Consider the following 27,845-nt stretch of genomic DNA (forward strand, 5'->3'; position numbering starts at 1 on the left):
AAAGGCACACCTGGACAAGGTTAGCCTCATCTCATTTCGTTTAGGGGGGGGTTATGTAGGAAGGAGGTACCTGACTACATGGTTGCCCCCACTTTTTTCGGGTGTTTTGATGGTTTTTGACTTAGTTTGGCTGGGCTGCTATTCAGGACCCCAGCCTATCTGCTTTCCTCTCTAAATTGATTGCATGTACTTTAGGTACACTCCAGATTGGTTACTTGGTTACCATTGTGAGTCCCTAGTATATGGTACCTTAGGTACTAAGGGCATAGGTACCCCAGAGGCCTACCAGGGGCTGAAGCATGTATTATGCTACCCCTTGGAAGCCTTCCAAAATGGTACCACAGGTCTGCTACTGCAGCCCTGGGTAAGGTGGTAGTTGCACCCCTTACTAAGATATAGGTTACCTATATCTACCTTTAATCACTGACACATATAAACCTATAAGTCACTCCTATGGCAGGCCTTATCAATCCTGAAGGCAGAGTGCTTGGTTTTGTGTGAGAGGGTACCCATGCATGAGCAGGACCCCTCTGCAGCTTTCAGAATCTATTCTCTGATGCTGTTCTGTGATGTAGCCAGACCATATACTCTTAAGTGCATACCCTCGCTGTAAATGCTAACTTTGGAATGGCTGCATCGAAACATGTGTGTTTGGTGTCAAACACTTTGGAATCAACCCCCCCCCCCCTGCCAGTCCTGCTAGAGGGAGAAGACATTTACACACTAACCTAAGAGGTAATAGTTTAAAAGAGCCCCAGCGTCACAAAATGGATGCTACAGACACAAGTCTTACCTCCTGCTGCTGGACGAAACTTCTGCAGCGGAGGCCTGGACAATAGGTTTCCTGTCACAGGGAGGTGTAACCACCTCCCAGACAGGCTTTAGTGTATTGGGTCTGGGTGGGTGCATTCATAGAATGCTTTTCAGACAGTGCTGGGGGCACACTTGGTGTCCCTGTGCATACCCCAGTCAATACCGGTTGCAGGGGCACTCATCCCCTGCTCCGGTGTGAAACTGGAAAAGGGAATGAGTGTAACCACCCCTCTTCCCTGACCCTCCCATAGGTGGGTCCCCAGAGTATGTCCAACCCCAAAACTTAGTATAAGTAAAGGAACCCAGGACTTCAGATTACACTCGGACGAAACTCTGCAACATTTATCCTGGAACTTCGACATTCTATTTCGACTAGATGATGGAAGAATCTCCCTTGGGGTCAAGGAGTGACTGCCCTGTTCAAACATGCACCAACAAAGCATCTTGCTGGTCTGCATTGCCAAGGCTCCCGCTGGATCCCAAAGGATTTGTGACTCAGGACACAGACTTCCAGTCTTCTCAGAGTCCCACACGAGATCCCAGCAAAGCTGAAACCCGCAGCCCTTACGAGTGACGTGGAACTGGAAACCCTGGACACCGTACACATTTGCAAGTACATTCACTTCTCAAGCTTTCTCAAAGTTGTGCATTGGACTACTTGTAGTCCAAGCCACGAGCACCATTTGCTCTGAAGATTGTGGGCCTACACTCCACAAGTGTTCCGTGGGCTTGCTTCTAGCGTTTGCTCTTGAGGCTCCTTCGCGATCCATGGTCCGTCAACTGGTGGGTCTCCATGAAGGTAACTTTTCTGTTTCTTGGGCTTTCCTGGTTGCTCCAGACGTGCCCTGACTCCCCACCTAGTGGTACATCCCTCAATCCTTGCTGGTCTACACCAAAGCCAATCTTTGCTTTCTCCATGGGTTGCTGTTGCCAAGGTTTATCGGGTCCAATATGGATACCGACACCGCAGCACTCGACGTCCTTTGTGGGACAGCTTGAATCCAGCACCTGGTCCTCGTGGCTGAAGAGTCAAGCTTCATCTTCTTCATCTGAAAGCATCCTACATTGGTGAGCATCCGCTCATCACCTTCCTGGTCACTGGCAAGTGACCCAGAATCTGTATCCTCTGCTTTCAGGTTCTTTAGATCTCCGATCCACCCTTGGATCCACCCGGACATTTTTGACTTGGTCGTCATCAGCACTTTGCAGCAGATCGCCATTGAAAATGACGACTAAACCCGACATCAAAAGACACCTTTGCACCCGGCTTCCCAGGGTGAGGTAACTTGAGTACTCTGGTGCTTCCATGGGTATTAACTCTAGAACTGCCTATTTCTAAAGGGATTTGCTCCAAGAACTCTTCCAAATGTCCTTAATCTGTAACTTTCCCCATAGAAGTGAATGGTGATTCACGCTGTGTTTAGACACTGTACGCGTCCACCGTGGGTCCCCATGTCACTACCTTGGGTGGTTTCTGGTGGCCCCAGCAGTTCTGAAGGCTCTAGGCCTTGTATATGTCAGTCGTGGTTCTTATACCACTTTCTATGGTTTGGTACGCCCCTAGGGCTCAACGTATATTGTGCTAATTTACTGTGTGCTAAATAAGTTTACTGTAAGTACTTTTGCCAATAGCCTCATAAAGAAACTAGAGGGATGTGTTTACAATAAATACATATATTTTACATATATACATGGTGTGGTTCTCCTTTCATTTGGTCATTCATGATATTAGGGACTGGTAAAACAAGCTGCTTTACATTCCTTCAAGACTTAGCCTGAAGGCTGCTCTCCACAGCTACCACTAGGATAGCTTTCTATATAGGTTGTCTTTAAACCTTCCATCAATGAGGGTCATTTGGACTGGTGCAAGGTGCCTACTAGAATAGTGGACAGCATATGCCAGGCCAACTTCTCACAGTGTGGAAGTAGGGTGACCAGAATTCCCGGATTTTCCCAGACAGGCCTGGTTTTCAAAGGACAGTCCCAGTGTCCCCATGATCCCAATGCTTTTCCTAATTTTAAGTACATGTCCCGGTTTTTGGGGAAAAAGGCCAAGTCATCATGTAAACCAGAATAAAAATGCATGCTTGTTTCCATAGGGCTGCTCTAAAGTTTGAAAAAAGTAATCTGTTTCTTTTGTGCAGCGTAGGAGGTCTGTTGCATGCTCACAGCAGAGGGGAGACAGTAGGGGGGAGGAGGTCAGGAGGATTCAGGGTGGAGGTCTTACCGTAGCTAATGTTAGTAACCTTGTAAAAAATATAAAATATATATATATGTATTAGTTATATATATATATATATATATATATATATATATATATATATATATATATATTATATATATATATATATATTTTTTTTTTTCAAGGTGTGCTGCCGACGGGGACCCCCGACCCTGCAGGGCGGTCATGGCAAAATACGGGAGACAGCAATTCCCGCAATCTTACATCCAACCAAGAAATGCGCCACAACCCGGTTCCTGGACAAAGATGCTTTATTTCAAATGGCACAGGTGATCACGTGTCAGAGGCACCTGACGCGTTTCGGCGAATAGCCTTTTTCGAAGGTGTGTCCTCTCGTGTGCAATGTCCCAGTAAAGTGCTTGATTACACGCACCGTCGTTGGCCACACTCGAACTCCCAAGATGCAATTCGTGAGACAGTATCTTTACCGTGCAATCTTCGTGATGTTAATTTTTGACTGTCTCAAAGTTTCGATGTTGCCAGGTGAGTATGGCACTGCGGGGGTAAAAGAACTGGAGCACATCCAAAGCACGCTCTTGCCACACAATTAAAATCAGCGCGGAGTCCAGGACCGGCTAAGCAAGGCAGTGGGCCTCGCTCTGCTCCCTTTCTCATCCCGTAACACACCAATCGCCGGCATTCCTTAGGCTTGTGTTGAGGAGAGCGGGTCATGTCCCCCAATTAAATAATTTTCAAGGTGTGCTGCCGACGGGGACCCCCGACCCTGCAGGGCGGTCATGGCAAAATACGGGAGACAGCAATTCCCGCAATCTTACATCCAACCAAGAAATGCGCCACAACCCGATTCCTGGACAAAGATGCTTTATTTCAAATGGCACAGGTGATCACGTGTCAAAGGCACCTGACGCGTTTCGGCGAATAGCCTTTTTCGAAGGTGTGTCCTCTCGTGTGCAATGTCCCAGTAAAGTGCTTGATTACACGCACCGTCGTTGGCCACACTCGAACTCCCAAGATGCAATTCGTGAGACAGTATCTTTACCGTGCAATCTTCGTGATGTTAATTTTTGACTGTCTCAAAGTTTCGATGTTGCCAGGTGAGTATGGCACTGCGGGGGTAAAAGAACTGGAGCACATCCAAAGCACGCTCTTGCCACACAATTAAAATCAGCGCGGAGTCCAGGACCGGCTAAGCAAGGCAGTGGGCCTCGCTCTGCTCCCTTTCTCATCCCGTAACACACAAATCGCCGGCATTCCTTAGGCTTGTGTTGAGGAGAGCGGGTCATGTCCCCCAATTAAATAATTTTCAAGGTGTGCTGCCGACGGGGACCCCCGACCCTGCAGGGCGGTCATGGCAAAATACGGGAGACAGCAATTCCCGCAATCTTACATCCAACCAAGAAATGCGCCACAACCCGGTTCCTGGACAAAGATGCTTTATTTCAAATGGCACAGGTGATCACGTGTCAGAGGCACCTGACGCGTTTCGGCGAATAGCCTTTTTCGAAGGTGTGTCCTCTCGTGTGCAATGTCCCAGTAAAGTGCTTGATTACACGCACCGTCGTTGGCCACACTCGAACTCCCAAGATGCAATTCGTGAGACAGTATCTTTACCGTGCAATCTTCGTGATGTTAATTTTTGACTGTCTCAAAGTTTCGATGTTGCCAGGTGAGTATGGCACTGCGGGGGTAAAAGAACTGGAGCACATCCAAAGCACGCTCTTGCCACACAATTAAAATCAGCGCGGAGTCCAGGACCGGCTAAGCAAGGCAGTGGGCCTCGCTCTGCTCCCTTTCTCATCCCGTAACACACAAATCGCCGGCATTCCTTAGGCTTGTGTTGAGGAGAGCGGGTCATGTCCCCCAATTAAATAATTTTCAAGGTGTGCTGCCGACGGGGACCCCCGACCCTGCAGGGCGGTCATGGCAAAATACGGGAGACAGCAATTCCCGCAATCTTACATCCAACCAAGAAATGCGCCACAACCCGGTTCCTGGACAAAGATGCTTTATTTCAAATGGCACAGGTGATCACGTGTCAGAGGCACCTGACGCGTTTCGGCGAATAGCCTTTTTCGAAGGTGTGTCCTCTCGTGTGCAATGTCCCAGTAAAGTGCTTGATTACACGCACCGTCGTTGGCCACACTCGAACTCCCAAGATGCAATTCGTGAGACAGTATCTTTACCGTGCAATCTTCGTGATGTTAATTTTTGACTGTCTCAAAGTTTCGATGTTGCCAGGTGAGTATGGCACTGCGGGGGTAAAAGAACTGGAGCACATCCAAAGCACGCTCTTGCCACACAATTAAAATCAGCGCGGAGTCCAGGACCGGCTAAGCAAGGCAGTGGGCCTCGCTCTGCTCCCTTTCTCATCCCGTAACACACAAATCGCCGGCATTCCTTAGGCTTGTGTTGAGGAGAGCGGGTCATGTCCCCCAATTAAATAATTTTCAAGGTGTGCTGCCGACGGGGACCCCCGACCCTGCAGGGCGGTCATGGCAAAATACGGGAGACAGCAATTCCCGCAATCTTACATCCAACCAAGAAATGCGCCACAACCCGGTTCCTGGACAAAGATGCTTTATTTCAAATGGCACAGGTGATCACGTGTCAGAGGCACCTGACGCGTTTCGGCGAATAGCCTTTTTCGAAGGTGTGTCCTCTCGTGTGCAATGTCCCAGTAAAGTGCTTGATTACACGCACCGTCGTTGGCCACACTCGAACTCCCAAGATGCAATTCGTGAGACAGTATCTTTACCGTGCAATCTTCGTGATGTTAATTTTTGACTGTCTCAAAGTTTCGATGTTGCCAGGTGAGTATGGCACTGCGGGGGTAAAAGAACTGGAGCACATCCAAAGCACGCTCTTGCCACACAATTAAAATCAGCGCGGAGTCCAGGACCGGCTAAGCAAGGCAGTGGGCCTCGCTCTGCTCCCTTTCTCATCCCGTAACACACAAATCGCCGGCATTCCTTAGGCTTGTGTTGAGGAGAGCGGGTCATGTCCCCCAATTAAATAATTTTCAAGGTGTGCTGCCGACGGGGACCCCCGACCCTGCAGGGCGGTCATGGCAAAATACGGGAGACAGCAATTCCCGCAATCTTACATCCAACCAAGAAATGCGCCACAACCCGGTTCCTGGACAAAGATGCTTTATTTCAAATGGCACAGGTGATCACGTGTCAGAGGCACCTGACGCGTTTCGGCGAATAGCCTTTTTCGAAGGTGTGTCCTCTCGTGTGCAATGTCCCAGTAAAGTGCTTGATTACACGCACCGTCGTTGGCCACACTCGAACTCCCAAGATGCAATTCGTGAGACAGTATCTTTACCGTGCAATCTTCGTGATGTTAATTTTTGACTGTCTCAAAGTTTCGATGTTGCCAGGTGAGTATGGCACTGCGGGGGTAAAAGAACTGGAGCACATCCAAAGCACGCTCTTGCCACACAATTAAAATCAGCGCGGAGTCCAGGACCGGCTAAGCAAGGCAGTGGGCCTCGCTCTGCTCCCTTTCTCATCCCGTAACACACAAATCGCCGGCATTCCTTAGGCTTGTGTTGAGGAGAGCGGGTCATGTCCCCCAATTAAATAATTTTCAAGGTGTGCTGCCGACGGGGACCCCCGACCCTGCAGGGCGGTCATGGCAAAATACGGGAGACAGCAATTCCCGCAATCTTACATCCAACCAAAAAATGCGCCACAACCCGGTTCCTGGACAAAGATGCTTTATTTCAAATGGCACAGGTGATCACGTGTCAGAGGCACCTGACGCGTTTCGGCGAATAGCCTTTTTCGAAGGTGTGTCCTCTCGTGTGCAATGTCCCAGTAAAGTGCTTGATTACACGCACCGTCGTTGGCCACACTCGAACTCCCAAGATGCAATTCGTGAGACAGTATCTTTACCGTGCAATCTTCGTGATGTTAATTTTTGACTGTCTCAAAGTTTCGATGTTGCCAGGTGAGTATGGCACTGCGGGGGTAAAAGAACTGGAGCACATCCAAAGCACGCTCTTGCCACACAATTAAAATCAGCGCGGAGTCCAGGACCGGCTAAGCAAGGCAGTGGGCCTCGCTCTGCTCCCTTTCTCATCCCGTAACACACAAATCGCCGGCATTCCTTAGGCTTGTGTTGAGGAGAGCGGGTCATGTCCCCCAATTAAATAATTTTCAAGGTGTGTTGCCGACGGAGACCCCCGACCCTGCAGGGCGGTCATGGCAAAATACGGGAGACAGCAATTCCCGCAATCTTACATCCAACCAAGAAATGCGCCACAACCCGGTTCCTGGACAAAGATGCTTTATTTCAAATGGCACAGGTGATCACGTGTCAGAGGCACCTGACGCGTTTCGGCGAATAGCCTTTTTCGAAGGTGTGTCCTCTCGTGTGCAATGTCCCAGTAAAGTGCTTGATTACACGCACCGTCGTTGGCCACACTCGAACTCCCAAGATGCAATTCGTGAGACAGTATCTTTACCGTGCAATCTTCGTGATGTTAATTTTTGACTGTCTCAAAGTTTCGATGTTGCCAGGTGAGTATGGCACTGCGGGGGTAAAAGAACTGGAGCACATCCAAAGCACGCTCTTGCCACACAATTAAAATCAGCGCGGAGTCAATCACCTCCACATAGAATAGCTTGGTAGCTTTACCCATAATTACAAATAGAAAGGAAAACTGAACGTGCTGTTTGCTGCTGAAAAGCCGGGATTGGTGATGTCACATATGATATGAGGCCACTTGGCAGTTATATCCATTAAAATGTATTTGGATTATTTATAAAAACTGGTATAAATATAACTCTTTACATTTTGCTTTCAGTTATTCATCGTAAATCGTAGCATGTTCTACCCCAAAAAATGATATGAGACTATGGTCCTCATTACAAGTTCAGGGCAAAATGTTGTTCCCTGTAGAAATAGAAGTTTGCAAAGCAATGCGAATTTCAAGTTATGTGAGTGTGTACAATTTTTTCCCTTATTCTGACAGGTCAAACCATCTAAGGTGTAATGGAGGACAAGCCAGGACGGGGGTGGTGGGTGGGGGGGGGGGACTAAACGTTCAGATTTTTGTTTGTTAAATACTGATTCCACATCGTGTGCCTCATTTAAAAAACTTGGGAAAAGATGTATTTACCACACACTGTAAACATCTAACGGTATTTGCAAGGGCTTTAGGTAACCCTAAAAAGCACATTTTTGTCCAGCACCTGTGCACAGGAATCAGAATCACAAGTTTAGCAGTAATTACCACACCTCCCCCAAAATTTTCACAAGGGGGATTTCAGTGGGCCAAGCCAACTGAAATTCACCAGGGGAAATGGCACATGCATACTGATACGTGTACATTTTGCCACAGAAAGCATCTAAATCTATATTTTATTCATCATTTAGTTCTGGAAAACTCTTGAAATCAATAATTTTACAAGGCCCAATAAATACCAACACCCTGGTTATCTGTTTTTATGGCCCGATAAATAACTCATAATCGGGGCCATAGTGGTAAATATCCCACCCTATTCCACACATTGTAGAATGAGGCATGCAGCACAATATCATTCAAAATTCATATTTTTGGATGGAGTTTCGAACCTTACCACAACTGGGATCCTGCATGAGATCACTGTGCAATGAATGCCCATTTAAGAACACAAAGAAACAGAAGATAAACCCGGTGTGCTCACTGGGTAATGTGTTTTCACTCTGGTTAATTATAGTATTTCCAAGGAAGACATTGTTGCAGTTAGTAATCACAAGGGTATTTAAAGATAACAAATCTAAATGTAACACCATGTTGTCTTAATATAAGCCAGTACGTGTGGTACTTGTATTGAGTTTAAAAAATACAAAGGCAGGTTCTCAACCATGCAAAAAATGGCTTTTTGTTAAAGTACATAAATCACATTATAAAACTGGCATTGTGTTAAAGTCAGTTTTATAATGAAGACATCCATTTTCCAACCGGTGCCCATGCAATTGATATGATTCTACTAATCCTATACTCTTATGGGTAGATGCATCAACGTTTTTTTTGCGATTCCTTATTTGCAAAAAATAAGGAATCGCAAATACGGAATCGCAAAAGTCAATGCATCATTTTATTTGCAATTTTTTAGCGATTCAGTAATATTCGCAAATTTTACCGAATCGCAGTGAATTTGCGAATTCGCATTATGCGATATCACAATTTGCGATTTTGCACACATGATGAATTTCATTACATCAACTGCCTGAAAGCCAGTACAGCAATTAGGCACAGCTGCTCCCTTTTTTGAAGGTGAAGTTTGGCAGTTTGCTCTGTGTGCTTTCCCAGGAGGTTGCTGCTGCTGTGTGTGCCTGAGAAACCTTTTGAAAAATGGAAAATGAGAATCCTGTTGAAGAGGGGCCAGCCAGGAAAAGGAAAATTAAGTTTTCTGATCAAGAGTTGGAAATTTTAATTGAGGAGGTGACTGCAAGACAGGAACAGCTTTTTGGTAAGCTGTCTCTCAAGGTTCCTGAAGCTGTGAAAAGAAACCTATGGATTGCCATACAAGCAAAGGTTAACGTGGTAGGAGTGGCACATCGTGACATAAATAATTTACAAAAAAGATGGTATGACCTGAGCAGTCGTGCAAAAGAGAAGCTAGCAAACAGGATTAAAGCTTCTAAGAAAACTGGAGGTGGAACACCCAGGGATCGACCCAACACCCCCCTGGAAGACATGGTGGAAGGCACACTGTTGACTGAGGCTGTTATTGGAGTCATAGACATTGATACTTCTGAGGTTCCAACTCCATCTGAAGGTAAGAGAACTGTACATGCTGTTGATTGTCTGAATGGACACTAAAAATTGCAAGAGTCTTGTGAAAGTAGTTGGAATACAAGGTTTTCATTTATCTTGTGTTTGATATCTTACCTGTGTGTCACCAACAACAGTTAATTAATGTTTGGGAACTTGAAGCAGTGCGTTATGGGAGTTGTAGTTTTTTTAAAGTCCATCCTGTACACAAAACATCACATTGCAATTCAAACTTTATTACTATAAAGAACTGTTAAGGATGAGACTGGGATCATGTGAATGTGTAGAAAATAACCTTTTATTAATTACGTTTAGGAAAGTGCAAACTTTTAATAACTACATGTTTGCATTTCTTTAATCATAGAGGCACTGCAGGAAATAATTGAGCAGGGTTTGAGGGATTTCAATAACCAAGAAGTTCAAGAAAATGAAGAGGGAAATGCCCCTAGCACATCAGCATCCATTTTACAAACAGGGGAAAGACAGAGAGTGCGACAACTGCTCCAAACTGATTCAGAAACAGAGTAGAATGACAATGTTGTTGGAAAGCAACCTCAAAGCACTACCACAGTCACAAATAGCAGGCTGAGTAGGCGAAGGAGACTTCAGCAGTTTTCTTTGCGCAGAGGTAATGTGACTGAAAGTGGACATTTTGGAGAGGGTCCCATCACTGGCAATCTTGTGGAAGACAAAATACTCAAGATACAGCGCCTGCAAGGGAAAGACATTAGATTAATTAAAGGGAAACTTGGACATATCAGCAAGCAAATGGGTTCCTTCACAAGCAGTATGAATGAAATGATAAATGTAATGAAGACAGGGCATGAAACATCATCATTGAAGCTTGACCGCATTGCTAACTGTTTGGAGACCATGTGCACATTGATGCAAAAACATCAAAATATAAGTGGCAAAAGGCAGGTACGACTTCTGAACAACATGCAGGCTCATAACAGGCAAATGGCTCGCCTTTCCAATTGTACAAGTGCCCTCTGCAAGCAGACCCTTTCAACCCAGGTACTCTTGATGAAAACATTTGAACATATTCAAAAGGGAATGGGAACTAACTATGATCCCTCTGGAAATTCACATTCTAATGATTCCCAAGAAAAACAACTACCAATGGGGGAGAGTGGTGCCAGCAGTGCTGTGAGTGGCACAATGGAGCATTGCTTAAGTAGCACACGGCACAGTAATAGAAAGCAGATTGATGCAAGTAATATGGCCATGCACAGTGAAAAAAATGCAGGAAAGGCATTAGGAGTGCGTGGCCATAAGAAATGACATGTCTGTGATGCATCTTGATTGGTATTAATAATTTCAAAGTTACCTATGGGGCAATGTTTATCATTTCAACATTTCTAATTTAAAGTTCAGTTTTTAGTTTGCAAAACAAACAAAGTCCATGAATTTAATGCATTTATGTTTCACTCTGAATAAAAATGTACACTGATTTCAAATCAATAAAATACAGAGTATGTTTCCTACCTCATTCAGAAGTAATGCTGTGTGATCTCTGCCCTTCTCCTTCTCCCCTCTGCTGCCTCTGGTCCATGTGCTCTTGCTTGTGGTTGAGGAGGTTGATTGTCTTGTTGAGGTAAAACATCTTCTTCTTCAAGTTCTATGCCTCTCTCTGTTGCTAGATTGTGCAGCATTGCACATGCTGCAACTATTTTGCAGCAAATGTCTGGTTGATATTGTAATGCTCCACCAGTCTTATGAAGTATTCGAAAGCGTGATTTCATCACCCCAAAAGTCCTTTCTATGACATTCCTGGTAGTTATGTGAGCCTGGTTGTAATGCTGCTCTTTCCTGGAAGTGGGATTTAGGTATGGTGTTAAAATATAAGACCTTACTGCATAGGCACTATCTCCTGTAATAGAAAACAATGGATTTTTAAAAATGCACAGAGAAAAAGTGTGGAGTTAAAAGGAAAATCTCTATCAATTTTGAAAAAAATATTTACCAAGCAGATATCCATCCCCAAATTGACCAGCAAGCAGTCTAGCATAAATGGCACTGTGTCTAAAAATGTAGGAGTCATGGGCAGTTCCAGGGTAACTAGCAACTATGTCTGTGATGATGGTTTTGGAATTACAAATTGCTTGGATGTTAAGGGAATGGAAGCATTTTCTATTGCGAAAGATATACTCATTTTCAGAGGGTGGGCAAATGGGAACATGTGTGCCATCTACACAGCCAATCACATGTGGAAATTGAGCCATGTTGTAGAAATCTAGTTTGGTTTTCATCAACTCCTGTTGAGTGCTTGGAAATTTAATATGATACCTTATTCTTTGTAACATAGCATTTAGAAAGGCATTAAAACATCTGGAAAGTGAACTCTGGGAGACACCACTAGCAATGGCTATTGCTCCCTGAAATGACCCAGAAGCAAGGAGGTGCAGTGAACACAATACCTGCACATGGGTTGGTATTGCTTGTGTCCTGCGTGTTTGCCTCTGCAAAATTGGGTCCAATTCTTGAATTAAGTCTAAAATTAAGTTAGCATTCAACCTATACTTAGCAAAGATCTCTGCTTCAGTCTGCCCTAGTAAGGTAATGCGCACTCTGAAGATTCTCTCTTGTATGAGCCTTCTCCTCCATCCTGCAGCTACTCTCAACCTCTGCCTGCAGCCATCCTGAGCCATCCTGAAATGCAAAATCAAGGTCTATGAGGTCCTTATATGCAGCACTGATGATTGTCAGCTGCAGGGAAAAAAGTTAGTTAAATTAGCACCAGGTTCATCTTCTTCTAATTTTAAGAATTCCAATTTGCGATTTATTAAAAATCGCAAATTGCGACTTTTCATGCATTGCAATTTTTCGCAATTTCATTGCGATTCGCAAATTTAGCGATTTTTTACCGAACTCGCAAAATATTTTGGGATTCCTAAAATAGCGAAAATAACTTTACATTTGATGCATCCCAAAACCATGAATTGCATTCACAAATGGCCGAATTTTGCGATTCGCACCGTTTGCGAATGCAATTCTGTTTGATGCATCTAGGCATTAATACTATACTCTTTAGGAACCGAAACTCAGTAAAAGAGACTTCCAAAGGCTACCACAGTGCTGTTCGTTTTCATTTATAATATTAAATGTTAAAAGCCCAGCTTTTATTACATGTATTATTGTACACTTTTTAGCTTTATTTTCCTTGGTAATTTTCCAGTGTGTTGAGTGCATTCTTTTTATTTGATGACAGTACATGATCGATTCGACACCACTCCTCATCACTTTTCCTTCACTAGACTCATTCTTAGAAAATAGTCACAGGCCTTCTATACGAATCGTCCGTAAGATTCTGATGAATGTGGCAACTTATCGCAAAGATCAGAATTTTACATTCTGAATTGTGCATGTTTGTCAAACCCGGAAAATATCATGCGCAAAATAATCTGCATTGTCTGGAATTAATTAAACAGGTCATACTTCTCAGTTTTTTCATGTGAACAATTCCAAAATACTCGGAGGTAGATTTTCCAACAACAAAGTTACTGCATTGCATGAAAGGAAAACCAGAGAACAGTCTCATAGATATGGCGCTGTTTCACTCTCCGTGTGGCAGCGCTCTTCGAGTCTGCCTTGCACCAATGCACCCTTCCAGTACAAAATACTATGCTTAGGCATAGTTTAAGACTTTTCACACATTGAATGTGTGTTATACAGTAGAACACGCATACATTGTTGGAAAGCGTAGGCAACACCAAAGCTTTTCTGCAATTTAACACCTGCCTCAAATAGGTGTTATTTTTAAGTGCAAAGCCCTGTCTGCCATTTTTATTTAATACATGGAGCTTTACAAAAACCCATAAGCAGTTACATGTGAACACCAATGTATCACTCATAGGATGCCCCCTCGACCACAGCTACGCAAAGCGTCACTAGTACCACTTTGCATTCAGTTCAGGTCTACTTTCGAGTGAAAATACATTTTTGCAATAGAAAGTAAGTAAGTATGTAAGTAAATCCTAAATCAACAATTTGCGTTATGTAATCCCGCACAAATGGTTAGTATATCTGCCCCTTGGTGTTGGATTTTTCTATGTGTGATAATTATAGCACTCAAGAATGAGGGCCAAAATTCTAGTTCTAGTTAGAGGTTCAGTGCTGCAGATTGTTACCAGACAGCCACGGAAGCCACTGACGAAGGAGGAAGCACTGAGGTGTGGGGGTTGAGTCCTGGCATTATTTCTCCATGTCTCCCCACAGTTGGACCCTCTATACCCTTCGCCCAGCTTGGCTCATGGGGCATTGTCTCATCATTCAATAAGCTTACATCATCAGTATTACTGACCGAGCTTTTTCACGTGTATTTAAATTATATATACACATTGATCGTACTCAACACTCTCTATCTGTGGGAGCGCATTAGTGAGTGACAGGGGGATCTATACATCCCGGTCCTGACGAAGGGGCATGTCGCCCCGAAACATGTTGACCCACACAGGAGAGCAAGACTAGTAACCCGATCTTGCACTCCGTCTCACCCCTTTTAATGATACCAGCCAGTGCCTATTAAATAATTTTTTCTAAACACCAGGCCAGGTATTTTTTAATTTTAATTTCACTGTCTATCACTTTTGACCTCACTGACACTCACTTCATTATCACTCACATAGTACTCACAATTAAAAAGGTGCTCCGGCGTAGCCGCTTGTCGCAGCACTGCCCCGTCCCGCAGCGGGGGCGGGAAGACCCCGATGATGAAGCATGACACCAAGGGCCCTTTTGGTGTGTGAGGGGTATTTTAACACACTGAGTGTATTCCAACACCATCGGAATATGTATTGTATATTTGTTTCAGGTGGTCTCTGTTGATTATTTAAATGTTACCAGACAGCTCCATGAGACCGTATAATTTTTCTGATAGCCGTTGTTTAGAAACTGTAATTCCAGCAACAAATGTTTACCTTATGGGTCCTTTTGTTCTTTTAGAGATGCTGCTTGTATTTTCCCTCCTAATTTCCCATTATGCTATTTAAACATTTGAATTATTTGACAACAGTTAGAACCCTTTTTCTTCTCACCCCCTCTTTTTCCTATCTCTCTTCTTTCTCCCATCTTTGACTGCTTACTACTCTCCTTTTATGTCGTTTCTTCTATTCACTATTTGGAGATTGATTACTAAAATTGTCCTCTCCTGCATGCTTGACTTGTCATTGTTCAAATATTGAGTGTCACCATCCTTTCTTACTTACAGAACTGATGACAAAGGTGGGAGGTTATCAGAAGACAGCTGTGTAGGTAGCCGGATGCCAGAACACTCTCATTCCAGCTCGGTGCCTGTCCCCTCGGCGGTCGATGGCTTGAAACAATCTGTTGCACAATCATCCTTCAGGTCCCTGTCCCTGCATTCAGTGCTCAGCATGGATGACAGCTCCAGTTTGCCATCGCCACGGAAACAGCCTCCTCCTAAACCAAAGAGGGACCCCAATACAAGGCTCAGTGCCTCCTATGAGGCTGTTAGTGCCTGCTTGTCTGCGCCTTCCAAGGAAACAGTTAGTGAAGGTCAGACATAAAGAACACAAATGATTTTCTGAATGATTACTTTAAATGTGATGCATTGTTTCTCAATTTTTTTTATTTTATAGAATCTTTGACCGCAGGGTGTAAAAGTCCCCGAATTTCGGCAGTACTGGGAGGTCATACTACTGAAAATATAACACTTATGCAAATGTCTTTGCCCTAACAATAGTCCATATGAATATGTATTTACTTAAAAAAATGAGGCGTGAAAAAAACACTGAAAAATCACAAATGTCTAGCTGTGTGTAACTCATCGAGTGCTTTACAAAGGAAGACAAATTTTGATTGGGAAAACAGGACTCTGTTTACATTTTCTATGAATTCTTCCTATGGATAGCACCAAAGCCAAGAACAATGAAAAGTTGGAACCTGCCATCAGTACTTTGACCTCTGTGTGACTGAGAAAATGTCTGCTTTTTTTAATTAAAGCACAAAAGCTCTGGCCTATTGTGGGTCTTGAAGTTGGAAGCAAATTATAACACTCAATAAAATCCAGTCTCTGGAGTATGGAATTTATCAGGTGGAATAAATAGACCAATTTTGGGTTTTTGGGGAAAGACATGCTAATCATGGTGCTTAGTCCATTAAAATCTGCATGTCATTGTAAATACCATACACTGTTCACCTTTTTAATTCTGGCATATTTAACCTGCTGAAATTTAATAAAGGGTGAGGAGTTTATCGCACCTACTGGTAACTACTGGAGTAAGTTAAATAAAATACAACTTTCAACCCTTTGACTCACTCAGAATCAGGGCCAAAATGTATTACAATTATCGGAAGCATAAAAGTGCCACATTTTGGGAACACAGTTAGTAGACCTCCATATTTGGCAGTCCATCTAACACCAAGTTACAGTGGTGGAGTATCTCTATATAAGAGAGAGAAAAATGTAATTTCAGGCAACCATCCATCTGACAAGAGATTTGAGGTTGATTTCTAGCTTTTGAGCAGTAACAACTTTGCTACTGTGATAGTTTTACAAGCCATCTCTAACAGTGTTAGATGGAAGATTTGGAGAGTTTACTAAAGATGATCATTGAAGGATCTATTTTGACCTTGGGATTTAAAGCCAGGTGTTAAAACATTTTTTAATAAGACTTTCCCCAAGTAACCAGAAAATGGATGAGATCAGCAAGAAAGGACCGATGTCTCTCCATCACGGCGAATTATCTTCTAGAGTCCATTTTTACAGTCTTAAAGGAGTTTAGTTATTTTGCACTATAATTCTTCACTGGGTGTAAATTGTTCACGAGCCTGGAATGATTTTTAAATAATTTCCACGTAAGTTAACCAAGTCGTATTTGGGATTTGAATTCTGAATTCAGTTTCGATGTCAGTCCTCGTTTTTTTTAGCTCGATAGACTATGTGGTAGATGGTACTTGATAGCAATCCTGTAATTTCAGCAAGTTTGTCATTGCTGCTTGCGACTTTCTCAGTTAGTGGGATTAGAGGTTTTTGTAAAATGGTGTAGTTCTATGCTTCACTCACGGGGAAATAAGTCTTCCAAATAACATTCAATGGAATGGAAGAACCAATATTTATTGCTTGGCCCATGATGTGTATACGTTTTTTAAACCTACTCGTTCCAAATTATTATCTTATATACAAAGACATTTTTAGTGTGTCCCAAATTTAACATAAGAGTTGTCTGGAGTTTACATTAAAATGTATACATAACAAAATGTTTTGTGTGTGATCTTGACAGTACCGAGAGAGTGAGGATGAACGTTGACAATTTCAGCTGTTAGTACAGATTGTAAATAATAACTGGAAAAAGCTATTTTTACAGAGACAATGTAGAGCAGATGTTAATCACTTGCTTACTGCCAAAATCTATCTTCACATAAAATAATTACCCGTTGTTAATTCTTGAGGCCAGGAAACACATGTCCTCCTTTGGGGGTTGGAACTTTAAGTTATCTAATTGAAATGATTGATTTGGAATTTGCACCCCAGACACAATCAGCAAAGGTTTGCTGAAGCGACCAGTATGAAAGCAGGAAGATACACATAAGTTACATAATAAAGATTTTGTAATAAAATGTCACTTTTTATTGTATTAAGCTTAGCCTAATGATTTAGAACCGATACACTCCACTTTGCAGTGATGATTTGATCATTGCACCCCTTTTTATTTAATATAATTAAGGTAATTAAACTTTCAATAGTTCTCATTATTGCTGTTCCCAGAGTGGCCGCCCTTCTCTAGAGGTCTCTCTAACCAATCCTCGCAAAACACATTTTATCTGTGTTCCTTCTCTCTGGAAACACTGGTTTCTTTAATAGTTAGTTACAAGGCTGCTTCCTTATTTGTCAACAATCAGGTAAATTGTGAAGAGACAGTAAGCCATGGGGCTTCACCTGCATCATACCTTAGCCTTATCTTTGCACAGCATTGCACGCATGTTTCGTAGCTTTGATGGCCGCTTTTGAACGAGGAGTTATAAATGTTGGCAACAACTTGCTGTCTGGACGATACCAGAAAAGCAATCTTGCACACAGAAAATTTGATGCAGGTTAAAGTTGGTGACTAAAAAATGGCTTCACACAAGGTAGAAACCACCATCGGTCTAAAACAGAAATGTGTGTTTGCTCCAGCCCTACTTAACATCTTTTTAGCAGATATTCCTATTGAGCTGCACAAAACTAATTCACAATGTGGTGATGGCCTCATGCTGGCTAGAACTAAAGTCGGTCTGCAAAGACTACTATATAAACTTATCAAATAAACTTTTGAAATCAAGAAAACCAAAGTGCTAACATTCAGTAAAAAGCATAAGAAATCAGGTCCCTGTATATAAAAACCATAAATTGTTCCCAGAGTCAGAATATAAATACCTAGATATAATCAACAACCAAGGAACCTTTTTGGCTCACAAAGCCCAAATGAAATCAAAAGCAGGAGATCTGACCTCAACTTTTCTCGCATTTCAAAAGGGTTTTGGGGGTCAAACCCTGTTGCCTTTCTTGAAGGTGATATCATATGGGTGTGAACCACTGTGTGGCCGTGAAACAACATAATTGGAATCACTTAATCTAAACATGCACGGGCAGCCCTTCCAACTTCCTAGTAATACATCCCCAGCTCAAATCAGAATAGAGTTGTGCCCTTCCAAAATTCTGTTTTAAGTTAAAATCTGCAAGGGTGGATTCTCTAGCCCATTTGCTTAGGACTGAATCATCTACCTTAACACAGAAGTCTATACAAAGAGATTCTTTAGTAGGTTGCCTGAAGAATTTAGAAATTGGTAACCTCTGGCATTCGTCTATACCTCTTGCTCTGTATAAGAAGCACATTAATAACATACGGAGGCTGACATTTATTTAAGACAAATATATTTTGGAAAGCAGCCACATGTATAAATGTATATTATATTACAGTGCGAGAGCCATTCTTGGACATTTGTTACTCCATGTTTATGAAAATGAATTGCATGTCTCATTGTTTGGGAGGCATTCTCACAGTAGATCTTTGTTCAAAATGATCTGTTACAAGCCCGTTACAGGTAACGATAAAACTTGTAGATGGTGTAAAGATGTGTAAGAATCTACCTTGCATGTTATCTTCGCATGTCCCACTCACCTCCCAAAAGGTGAGTAAACCGGTATTTAAATCATGGGGAGCTGCGGACTTGTAGACAGGCAGTCATGAGCCCTGTAATGCTAACAATATCAGACTCAGTACACACACTTTTATTTCCTGAACTGTGTCTGAGAAAGAAACTACGCCCCCTAAATTATTAGTAATTTCAGTGTTCCTTTTATATAATATGCAACATTTGCATGATCAATGTGTCTTATCTTTGCTAAAGGAAGGCCCTAAGAGTGCTCCACATGTACCCCAAAGCTTTCCATTACACATTCTTAGGTCTGCCCTTGAAGCTTGTCTTGATGAAGCTTGTCTTAACTATTACAGTTCTCTCATACATTGTAACATTGTTGCACTTGCACAATACTGCTCATGTGCTTTCTGCCATCTAATTAGTTTTACCTTTTCCTTGCCATTGTATCTTACACCAGCAAATGCACTGCAATTTTGGCTGCCGCTGCATCAGTCTCACTATTTTAAAAGACAAGCTGTGTGATTGTGCAGTAAACACATACATGGAGTGTGCCGTCGGCACACCAAAGGTGCACCAAAGGCATGCCAGTCTGTACTCGTCCAGGCACTGGCCACCCATAGCACCTGCCATGCTGCCAGTTTGCCTGCCTATTCACTTCTGTGAGACTGCTCTTCTTCCCATTCACTTGTAGGAGATTGAAAAAATGAAAATGATTTTTATAGAGCGCACATAGCTGCCCTGAGGCGTCCAAGCGCTGAGATTACCGCTGAGACTTAGGTTGCTTAAAGGACGGATATCTACCCGACTACTGATTGTTAAACAGGAGCGTTTTCAGCTGTTTGCGAAATGAAATAAGATCGGGGTTGGACCTTAGATGCTGGGGAAGAGCATTCCACATCTTGGCCACATTATAGGAAAAAGAGCGGCCTCCTGATCTTGTTCTCTTTATTTTAGGAACAGTAGCCAGATTGGCATGGGTTGAGCGCTGCTGTCTGGCCGGATGATAGGGCGTGATGAGGGGTTGATTGATTACTGGGCCTAACGACCAAAAGGCCTGATGCGCAATACAGAGGGATTTAAAGCTGACTCTTTCCCTAACGGGGAGCCAGTGTAGTCGCCTTAGGCCAGACTTTACTGATGATCTGTGGGGGATTTGTAAGAGAGTCCGGGCGGCGCAGTTTTGTATCAATTGCAGTTTGCGCAGAGTGAAGTCAGGGGCCCCCAGGTATAGGGCGTTCCCGAAATCCAGCCGGGATTGGATCAGGCCCAGAACCACGGTCTTTCTTGCTTCGAAAGGGAGTAGAGGGAGGATCTTTCTGAGGACTCCGAGGATGCCGAAACAGATTGCAGATAGTCTTGTTGCCTGCTGGTCAAATGACAGGGACCTATCCAGCCAGATACCAAGGCTCTTAATGGTATCTTTGGGTGCCGGGACAGGTCCTAAGCAGGGTGGCCAAAGAGCATCGATGGAAGATGGTGCAGGCCGACCCAGGAGCATAAGCTCAGTCTTGTCTCCGTTGAGTTTGAGACAAGACTTGGTCATCCAGCTCTTGACTGTCTCCAGACAGCCTGTGAGATCCACGCCCGCTACGGATTCCCCTTCCTGCACCAGAGAGACCACCAGCTGAGTATCGTCCGCGTAGGTAATGATCTAGATACCATACGGACGGACGATCTCAGCCAGCGGCCTCATATAGACGTTGAATAACGTCGGGTTCAACGATGATCCCTGCGGGACTCCACAGCCCAGAGGCTTACTGGTGGAGGTTGCATTGCCCTCATATACCTGGAAGGATCTGTCGTTCAGGTAAGACCTGAACCACTCCAGGGCTTTGTCAGATATTCCAGTATCCAGGAGACGCTGCAAAAGGATGCCGTAATTAACGGTATCAAATGCAGCGCTCAGATCGAGAAGGATGACTGCCACAGATCCTCCCCGATCTAAGAACTTCCTGGACTCCTCTGTGACAGCTGGTAGTGCAGTCTCGGTCCCATGCTTGGGCCGGAAACCTGTCTGGGAGGGATCGAGCAGCGGATTTTGTTCAAGAAAGGTTGTTAATAAACCATTTATGTATTTCTCCAAAATTTTGGCTGCCCAGGGTAGCAGGGGGATCGGGCGAAAGTTGTTAGGATTCTTAGTGTCCAAGTTGGGTTTTTTGACAAGAGCCCTCACCATGGCCTGTTTCCAAGCCACTGGGACTGTGCTGGTGGAGATTGAGGTGTTAAGTACCACTAGCAACGTAGGGAGGATGGTCTGTATAGCAGAGACTAGAATATGTGGAGGAGCTGGGTCACTAGGGGAGTCCGATTTCCCCTGACGCATGAGGGAGGTGAGTTGGTCCGCATCCATCAGGGGAAATTCCGCCAGCACAAGGGGGCTGTTGGATTTGTTTTCTTGTAGGGGACATAGAGGTATCTCCTTCGATCTAGTTTGCTCTGAGGATGGAAAGGAGGAGAAGATAAGATCGATTTTTTGGAAGAAGAAATCAGCCAGATCTTCACAGCGGAGCAGAGGATTTTCATCCATAAGTGGAGGCATTGGGAGATTCATGAGACTTTTTACAATTTTGTAAATCTCCTTGGAGCTGGAGCTGGCCTCTGCAATTTTATGTGAATAATACAGGGATTGAGCGCTCTTTATGTCTTTCTTATAGGTTCTAATGGCCTCTCTATAGATAATTTTATCTGATTCGGCATATCCCAGCCGCCATTTACGTTCTAGTCTCTTGCAGTAACACTTTTTTTCCCGGAGCTCATCCGAGTACCAGGGAGCAGAGATCCTAGATCTTTTTAAGACAGTTTTCTTAATGGGGAGTGCGGCGTTTAGAGCGTTTTTTATCCATTCATTGAACATTTCATTGGCCAGTGATGGAGTCTGACCAACTGAAGGAGTTGAGTTTTGTAGCTCATGAGTCCACTGATCCAACGGGATTTTAGACCAATTGCGTGTTTCTCGCACTGTCGGTGTGAGAACCGAGAGCTTATCAATTTTCCATACTAACGGAATTAGTGCATGATCTGTCCAGGGAAGTGCTATAGGGGGGCATGCCTTCAGATTAGGACAGTTGCTGAACACCGGATCCAACAAGTGACCTTTAGTGTGCGTGGGGGATAGAACCAGCTGAGGCAGCTGTAGAGCAGAAAAATCTCCAATTAATTTATTGGCGATAGAATCCCTAGATTCATCGAAATGGATGTTAAGATCGCCTAATAACGTATAATTGGAGGGCGAAAAGGCAAGGTCAGCGACCAACGAGGGCAGAGACTCGTGAAACTGTTTGGCTGGGCCCGGAGGGCGATATACAAGTGCTCCTGAGAAACTTGTATTGGGGAGAATTCCAAGAAGAAAGACAGGCTTTCGCACTCCGTGAAGGGGTTGGGGGTACAGCGACAAGTGAAGCAATCTCTGAAAATGATTGCTAAGCCGCCCCCCCTTTCATTTACGCGGTCCTGTCTCACGATTTGGTAACCCTGCCCCAGAGTTTGTACCAACTCAGGGTCAGAGTGCGGAGTCAGCCAAGTCTCGGTAAGAAAAAGTACATCAGGTTTTCTCTCATCAAGTAGCAGTGATAGTTCTGTGCAGTGTCCTGGTAGTGACCTACAATTTAAGAGATACATTCTAAATAGTTGTTGTTTGTGTGTGTGGGGCTTTGGAGTGAGATGTATATTACACTGCCTGCACTGGGTAGGTATGTTTAGGGGAAAATACCTATGTACGCAGGACAAATATGCCTGTGAATTAATATCTCGTAATTCAGTGGATGTGTATCTCCTAACAGTTTTAATAGAGGAGATAGGGGTTGTGGCCCCTAGACCCGGCCGGACGCGGACGGGCGCAGATGGGCTCGCCTTCGGCGCTCCGTCGGCGCGCCCGCTGCGCTCGTCCGCTGCGCTTCCTAGGTGGGAGTGCCATTTTATGTGGGAAGGGGCGGGAGTAGCGGAGCACTAGTCTGCTCGGCCGGCTGTCTCCTCACCCAAGATGGCGGGACCCACGGGGGGAGAGGTCTTCAATAGCTGGGGTAAGACTTCTTGCGCAAAAGCGCAATACACGTTATTAAAAACAATAGCAGCAACAACGTTTTAAAAAGAATTTAGCAGCAACTTCAAGCAGCACTCGCTAAGTTACTAACAAGGTCCCGGCTTCCGCCTCAGGACCAGCAACACACCACCCAACTAGTAATCAGCGACGGTGCGCCTGGGTCTAATCTTTTATGTGGGAAGGGGCGGGAGTAGCGGAGCACTAGTCTGCTCGGCCGGCTGTCTCCTCACCCAAGATGGCGGGACCCACGGGGGGAGAGGTCTTCAATAGCTGGGGTAAGACTTCTTGTGCAAAAGCGCAATACACGTTATTAAAAACAATAGCAGCAACAAAGTTTTAAAAAGAATTTAGCAGCAACTTCAAGCAGCACTCGCTAAGTTACTAACAAGGTCCCGGCTTCCGCCTCAGGACCAGCAACACACCACCCAACTAGCAACTAGATTTACTGGCATAATTATTAATTGGTGGGGCCAGAGTTTGTCTACGATCATTATGCAGTAATTTCTCTCTCCTTTAGTGTATAATGGGAGCCAATCTTCCTATTTCATTGAGAAAATTTCAATAGATACTTTACATAACATTAAGGCTGGCCCTTTGTACATCCACAATGCCATGCTTAACATGGAGTTTCCTCCCTTAAAATTTATACTTTGTAAATGCTAGTTCTCGTCCAGGGGATCCTCATCAAAGTCATAAGCATTAGAATATTCCCGCCCATGCGCGGGACCCCGGAAACACCACAATATATGTGCCCCACATATATATAACCATATATATATAAATAAATATATATATATATATATATATATATATATATATATATATATATATATATATATATATATATATATATATATATATATATATATATATATATATATATATATATATATATATATATATATATATATATAAATAAGCAATTGCAGCCCAATAAACATTAGAGCTGAATCATGCTGTAGAGAATTTCCACCATACATGAATAACATGCATTAGAAACATGAGAAACAACACGAAGCTTGTTCAGAAACTGTTTTAATGCTCAGAAAGCAGTAGAAATTCTCATAAGAACACTGAGAGCATAGAAAGCTCCCAGGCTGCATTGCAAATACACAGTCTAAAAAGACTGAAAAGCTAACCTGTAGCTGCATAGCAATAAACTGACACCGTGCCTTTAAGGCACTCCTGACCCCCAGCTTCCCATCATCCCACAGGGGTGACAGTTAGGTCAGTTGTTCTTTCCGGCTCCTTCAGGAAGGATCCTGGTGACACAGCTCCACTCATTTCTAATTTCTGTCAGAAATTCACTTCATTTTCCACCACTTTTTTGTCTTACTTTGACGTTTTACATCTTGTCAAGTAGCAATCTGTCTTTTTTGACAGGTTTTATTTGGCATTTTCTACCTTACAGTGCCTTCTCTTTTTGATGCCTGTTCTTCTTGTGGCAACAAAAAGGCCAAGACAGACAGCCATGAAGTCTGTATACTTTGTCTACCTGAAGAACATGATCCAAGGACCTGTCCTCACTGCAAAACCCTGTCAGGAAGAACACTGAAGGATAGGGAGAGAATTTGCATCTATGGCCTAGCACACAGGTCATCCAGAGGAAGGTCTCCGGTAAAGAAGGGCTCCAAGAGGTCTAGAACACCTTCTAAGGACAAGACTTCACAACCTTCAGCTTCAACGTCGGGCTCGGTGCTGAGAAAAGATCTACCGGTGGGCCATTTATCTAAAAAACGACCTTCGACAGCGGGCTCACCGTGGAGAAGAAGAGATTCAGGTACGTCGTCGACGTTGAGAATTCAAGACCCTCCGCCGTCGTCAACTCAGCGACGATTGGCGTCGAGGACTGAGACCCCTCCGCCATTGTCAACCCGGACGATTGGCGTCGAGGAGCATCACACCTCCGCCGTCATCAACCAGGCGACGATCGGCGTCGAGAAGTGTGACACCTCCGCCTTCGCCAACCCGGCGACGATCGGTGTCGAGGAACAGAGACCCTCCGCCATCGCGACAGGACGCTCGGCGTCGAGGGCAGGCTCACCTCCGTAGTCGCAGATACAGCGATCGACGTCGAGAGCCCAGAGTCCTCCGCCGTCGACAACCAGGCGTCCATCAGCGTCAAGGATGAGATCTCTGTCGTCGTCTCGTTGGCATTCGGCGTCGAGGGTGCCCAATACTCCTCCGCTGTTGTCGCGTAGACCCTCGACGTCGAGATTGGCTGCTCCGCCGTCGTCTCATTGACGTTCAGCGTCGAGAGAGAGAAACGCTCCATTGTCGGCTGCACATCGCCGTTCGGCGTCGAGGGATCACCGATCTTCATCAGCCTCTCACCGGCATCACTCGCCGTCAAGGCTTTCGACGTCAGAGCACCCGACGTCGAAGCAACAAGAATCGAGGAAGCAAGGATCGACGTCGAGGGACTTCCAACCGACGTCGAGGCCCGCTTCTGAGAGATCCAGAGAAGGATCGGGGATTCTGGTGACGGAGTCAGCATCCCACCACTCATCCTCACGAGCTTCTTCAAAGTCAGCCTCTCCAGAGGCTAGAGACCCTGTCCGCAAGTCACCTTTGCGACGGACAGAGCCTTCTTCTGCTGAGGTGCGGTTGTCCCCGAGATGGAATCTGCCATTACATCACTGGCGAGATTCAGGGGCTACGAGGCAGATGCAGGAGTATGCCATTCCTATGCACAGGTCTCCTCTTCAAATACTGGTTGAAGAAGCGGATAGACACAGCCCTCCCAGGCACAGAGTCCAAGCGGAGAGATCACCTGTGAGGAGGTCTGCTAGGTCCCGTTCCCCCAGAAGGCAGGACCACCCAAGCAGATCACGGAATAGGCGGCACAGTGCTCATCGCAGAAGTAGGAGAACACCGTCTACTACTTCTACCTACTCTGACCACTCGTCAAAGAGGGATTATTCGCCCAAGCTTTCGGATAGCCCTATCTCTAGGGTTTCACCGATTGATGACATTAATACGTACCACGATGTCCTGCAGAGGGGAGCTCAGAAACTCAACATTGCGATTTCTATTCCCCAGGTCACCACAACAGTGATTTTTGAGAAGCTTCACCAGAAATCTGTGTCTCGTCCATTGCTTCCATTGGTTCCAGGAATTGTGGAACCTGTCATGGACATATTCCTGTCTCCAGCGACCATTAAGGCGGTGCCGGCTCACATCCAAAAGAAATACAAGACAGCTACCTCTGACCCGGTCTTTGTTAAGTCTGATCCCCCTGCAGACTCGGTGATTGTAGCAGCAGCACGTAAGACACATGCGGTCACTGCTACCTCTTCAGTTCCTCCAGATAAAGACAGCAGATCCCAGGACTCGTGGGGTCGCAAGGTCTGCAACTCTGCCGCTTCTACACTGAAGGTCTCCAGTGCGGCCACACTTTTAGGCAGATATGATAGAGCCTTATGGGATTAAATGGAGCGCTTCAAATCTAAGCTGCCAAAAGAAGACCAGAAAAACTTTGAAGAGACACTGACAGAGGGCTGTCTGGTGGCGAACCAGATGATTAGCACGGCGGCGGATGGCGCAGTGCTATCGGCGCATTCGTATGCGCATGGAATATGCACCAGAAGGTCGTCTTGGTTACGCTTGACAGGCCTTAAACCCGATGCTCAACAACGCATCTTATATCTTCCATTCTCTGGTTCCTCTCTCTTCGGCACGCACACTGACGAAGAGATGACTAGGATGAAAACCGAGTTGGACACTGTCAAGGCAGTTGGGTTGGAGAAGAAGAAGGAATTTAAGCGCCGCTACAAATCCAACCAGCGCAAGGGGCCTCAACAGAGGGTTCAAACCCCTCAGTGGTCCCAGAACAAGAACCAGGGGAAAACCCAGTTTCGAGGAGGAAAGTCCAACAGAGGTAGAGGTGGTCACCACCAGCAGTCCTCTACCACGGCGAGAGGTGGAAAGTCATGAACAGTGGCTTCCTTCGCCGCCGTTGCCCACTCCAGTGGGAGGAAGTGCTTCTCAACATCTAGCAGAGTGGGCCAGCATCACAGGAGATCACTGGGTGCTGAATATACTACGCAATGGATATGCGCTACGTTTCCGTGCGCTGGCAAAGGACATTCCACCAAAGAAGTCTCGTCCTCATCAGTTGAAGCTGCTTCGAAAAGAGGTGAGAGCTCTTCTCCAAAAGCAAGCAATAGAGGAGGTTCCACCCTCCCAAAGAGGAAAAGGAGTTTACTCCAGATATTTTCTTGTCCCCAAAAAAGATCAGGAGGACAAGTTTCGACCAATCCTGGACCTTCGATTTCTGAACAAGGTCATATCAGGGAGAAGTTTCGCATGTTGGCCCTTCACCAAATATGTCCACATCTGCAAGCAGGCAATTGGATGTGTTTGGTGGATCTCCAAGATGCGTAATTCCACATCTCCATTGCAAAACGTCATCGGAAGTACCTGAGGTTTGTGGTCGGCCACAAACATTATCAATACAAGGTCCTGCCCTTCGGGTTGAAGTCGGCTCTTCGAGTCTTCACCAAATGCATGGCGGTTGTGGCAGCTTTTCTTCACAGAAAAGGTCTCTTCATCTATCCATACCTGGACGACTGGCTGCTGAAACGTCCATCCCCACTGCAAGTGAGGCACGACTTCCAGACCTGTCTGCAGCAGCTGCACGACCTCGGGCTGCATGTCAACATGGAAAAGTCAGTGCAGCAACCCATCCAGTCTATCCGCTACCTCGGCTCCGTTCTGGACACAAGCGTGGGAAGAGCGTATCCTTCGTAGGAGAGACTGTCTTCCATGAAGCAGAGGTGCAGGCTTCTGCTCCAGGTGCAGAATCCGACAGTCCGGCAGGTGGCATCCCTTCTAGGATCAATGGCTTCCTGCATCTTTCTCATTCCCAATGCCAGGCTGAGAATGCGTCCTTTGCAGCGGACGCTAGAGGACCAGTG

At 44.9% G+C, this 27,845-nt stretch overlaps 1 protein-coding gene across 1 annotated transcript in view; it reads left to right on the forward strand.

The window, feature by feature from the left end:
- Positions 1-27,845, forward strand: part of MYO16 (myosin XVI) — a 2,830,569-nt gene that overhangs the window by 2,422,213 nt on the left and 380,511 nt on the right. The window contains exon 31 of the mRNA XM_078658257.1: positions 14,995-15,302. Within this exon, the coding sequence (XP_078514383.1) occupies positions 14,995-15,302 (308 nt within the window). The remainder of the gene's footprint in view (positions 1-14,994; positions 15,303-27,845) is intronic.

The sequence above is a fragment of the Lissotriton helveticus genome, chromosome 8 (assembly GCF_964261635.1).
Source record: "Lissotriton helveticus chromosome 8, aLisHel1.1, whole genome shotgun sequence".
In the NCBI taxonomy this organism is placed as follows: Eukaryota; Metazoa; Chordata; class Amphibia; order Caudata; family Salamandridae; genus Lissotriton; species Lissotriton helveticus.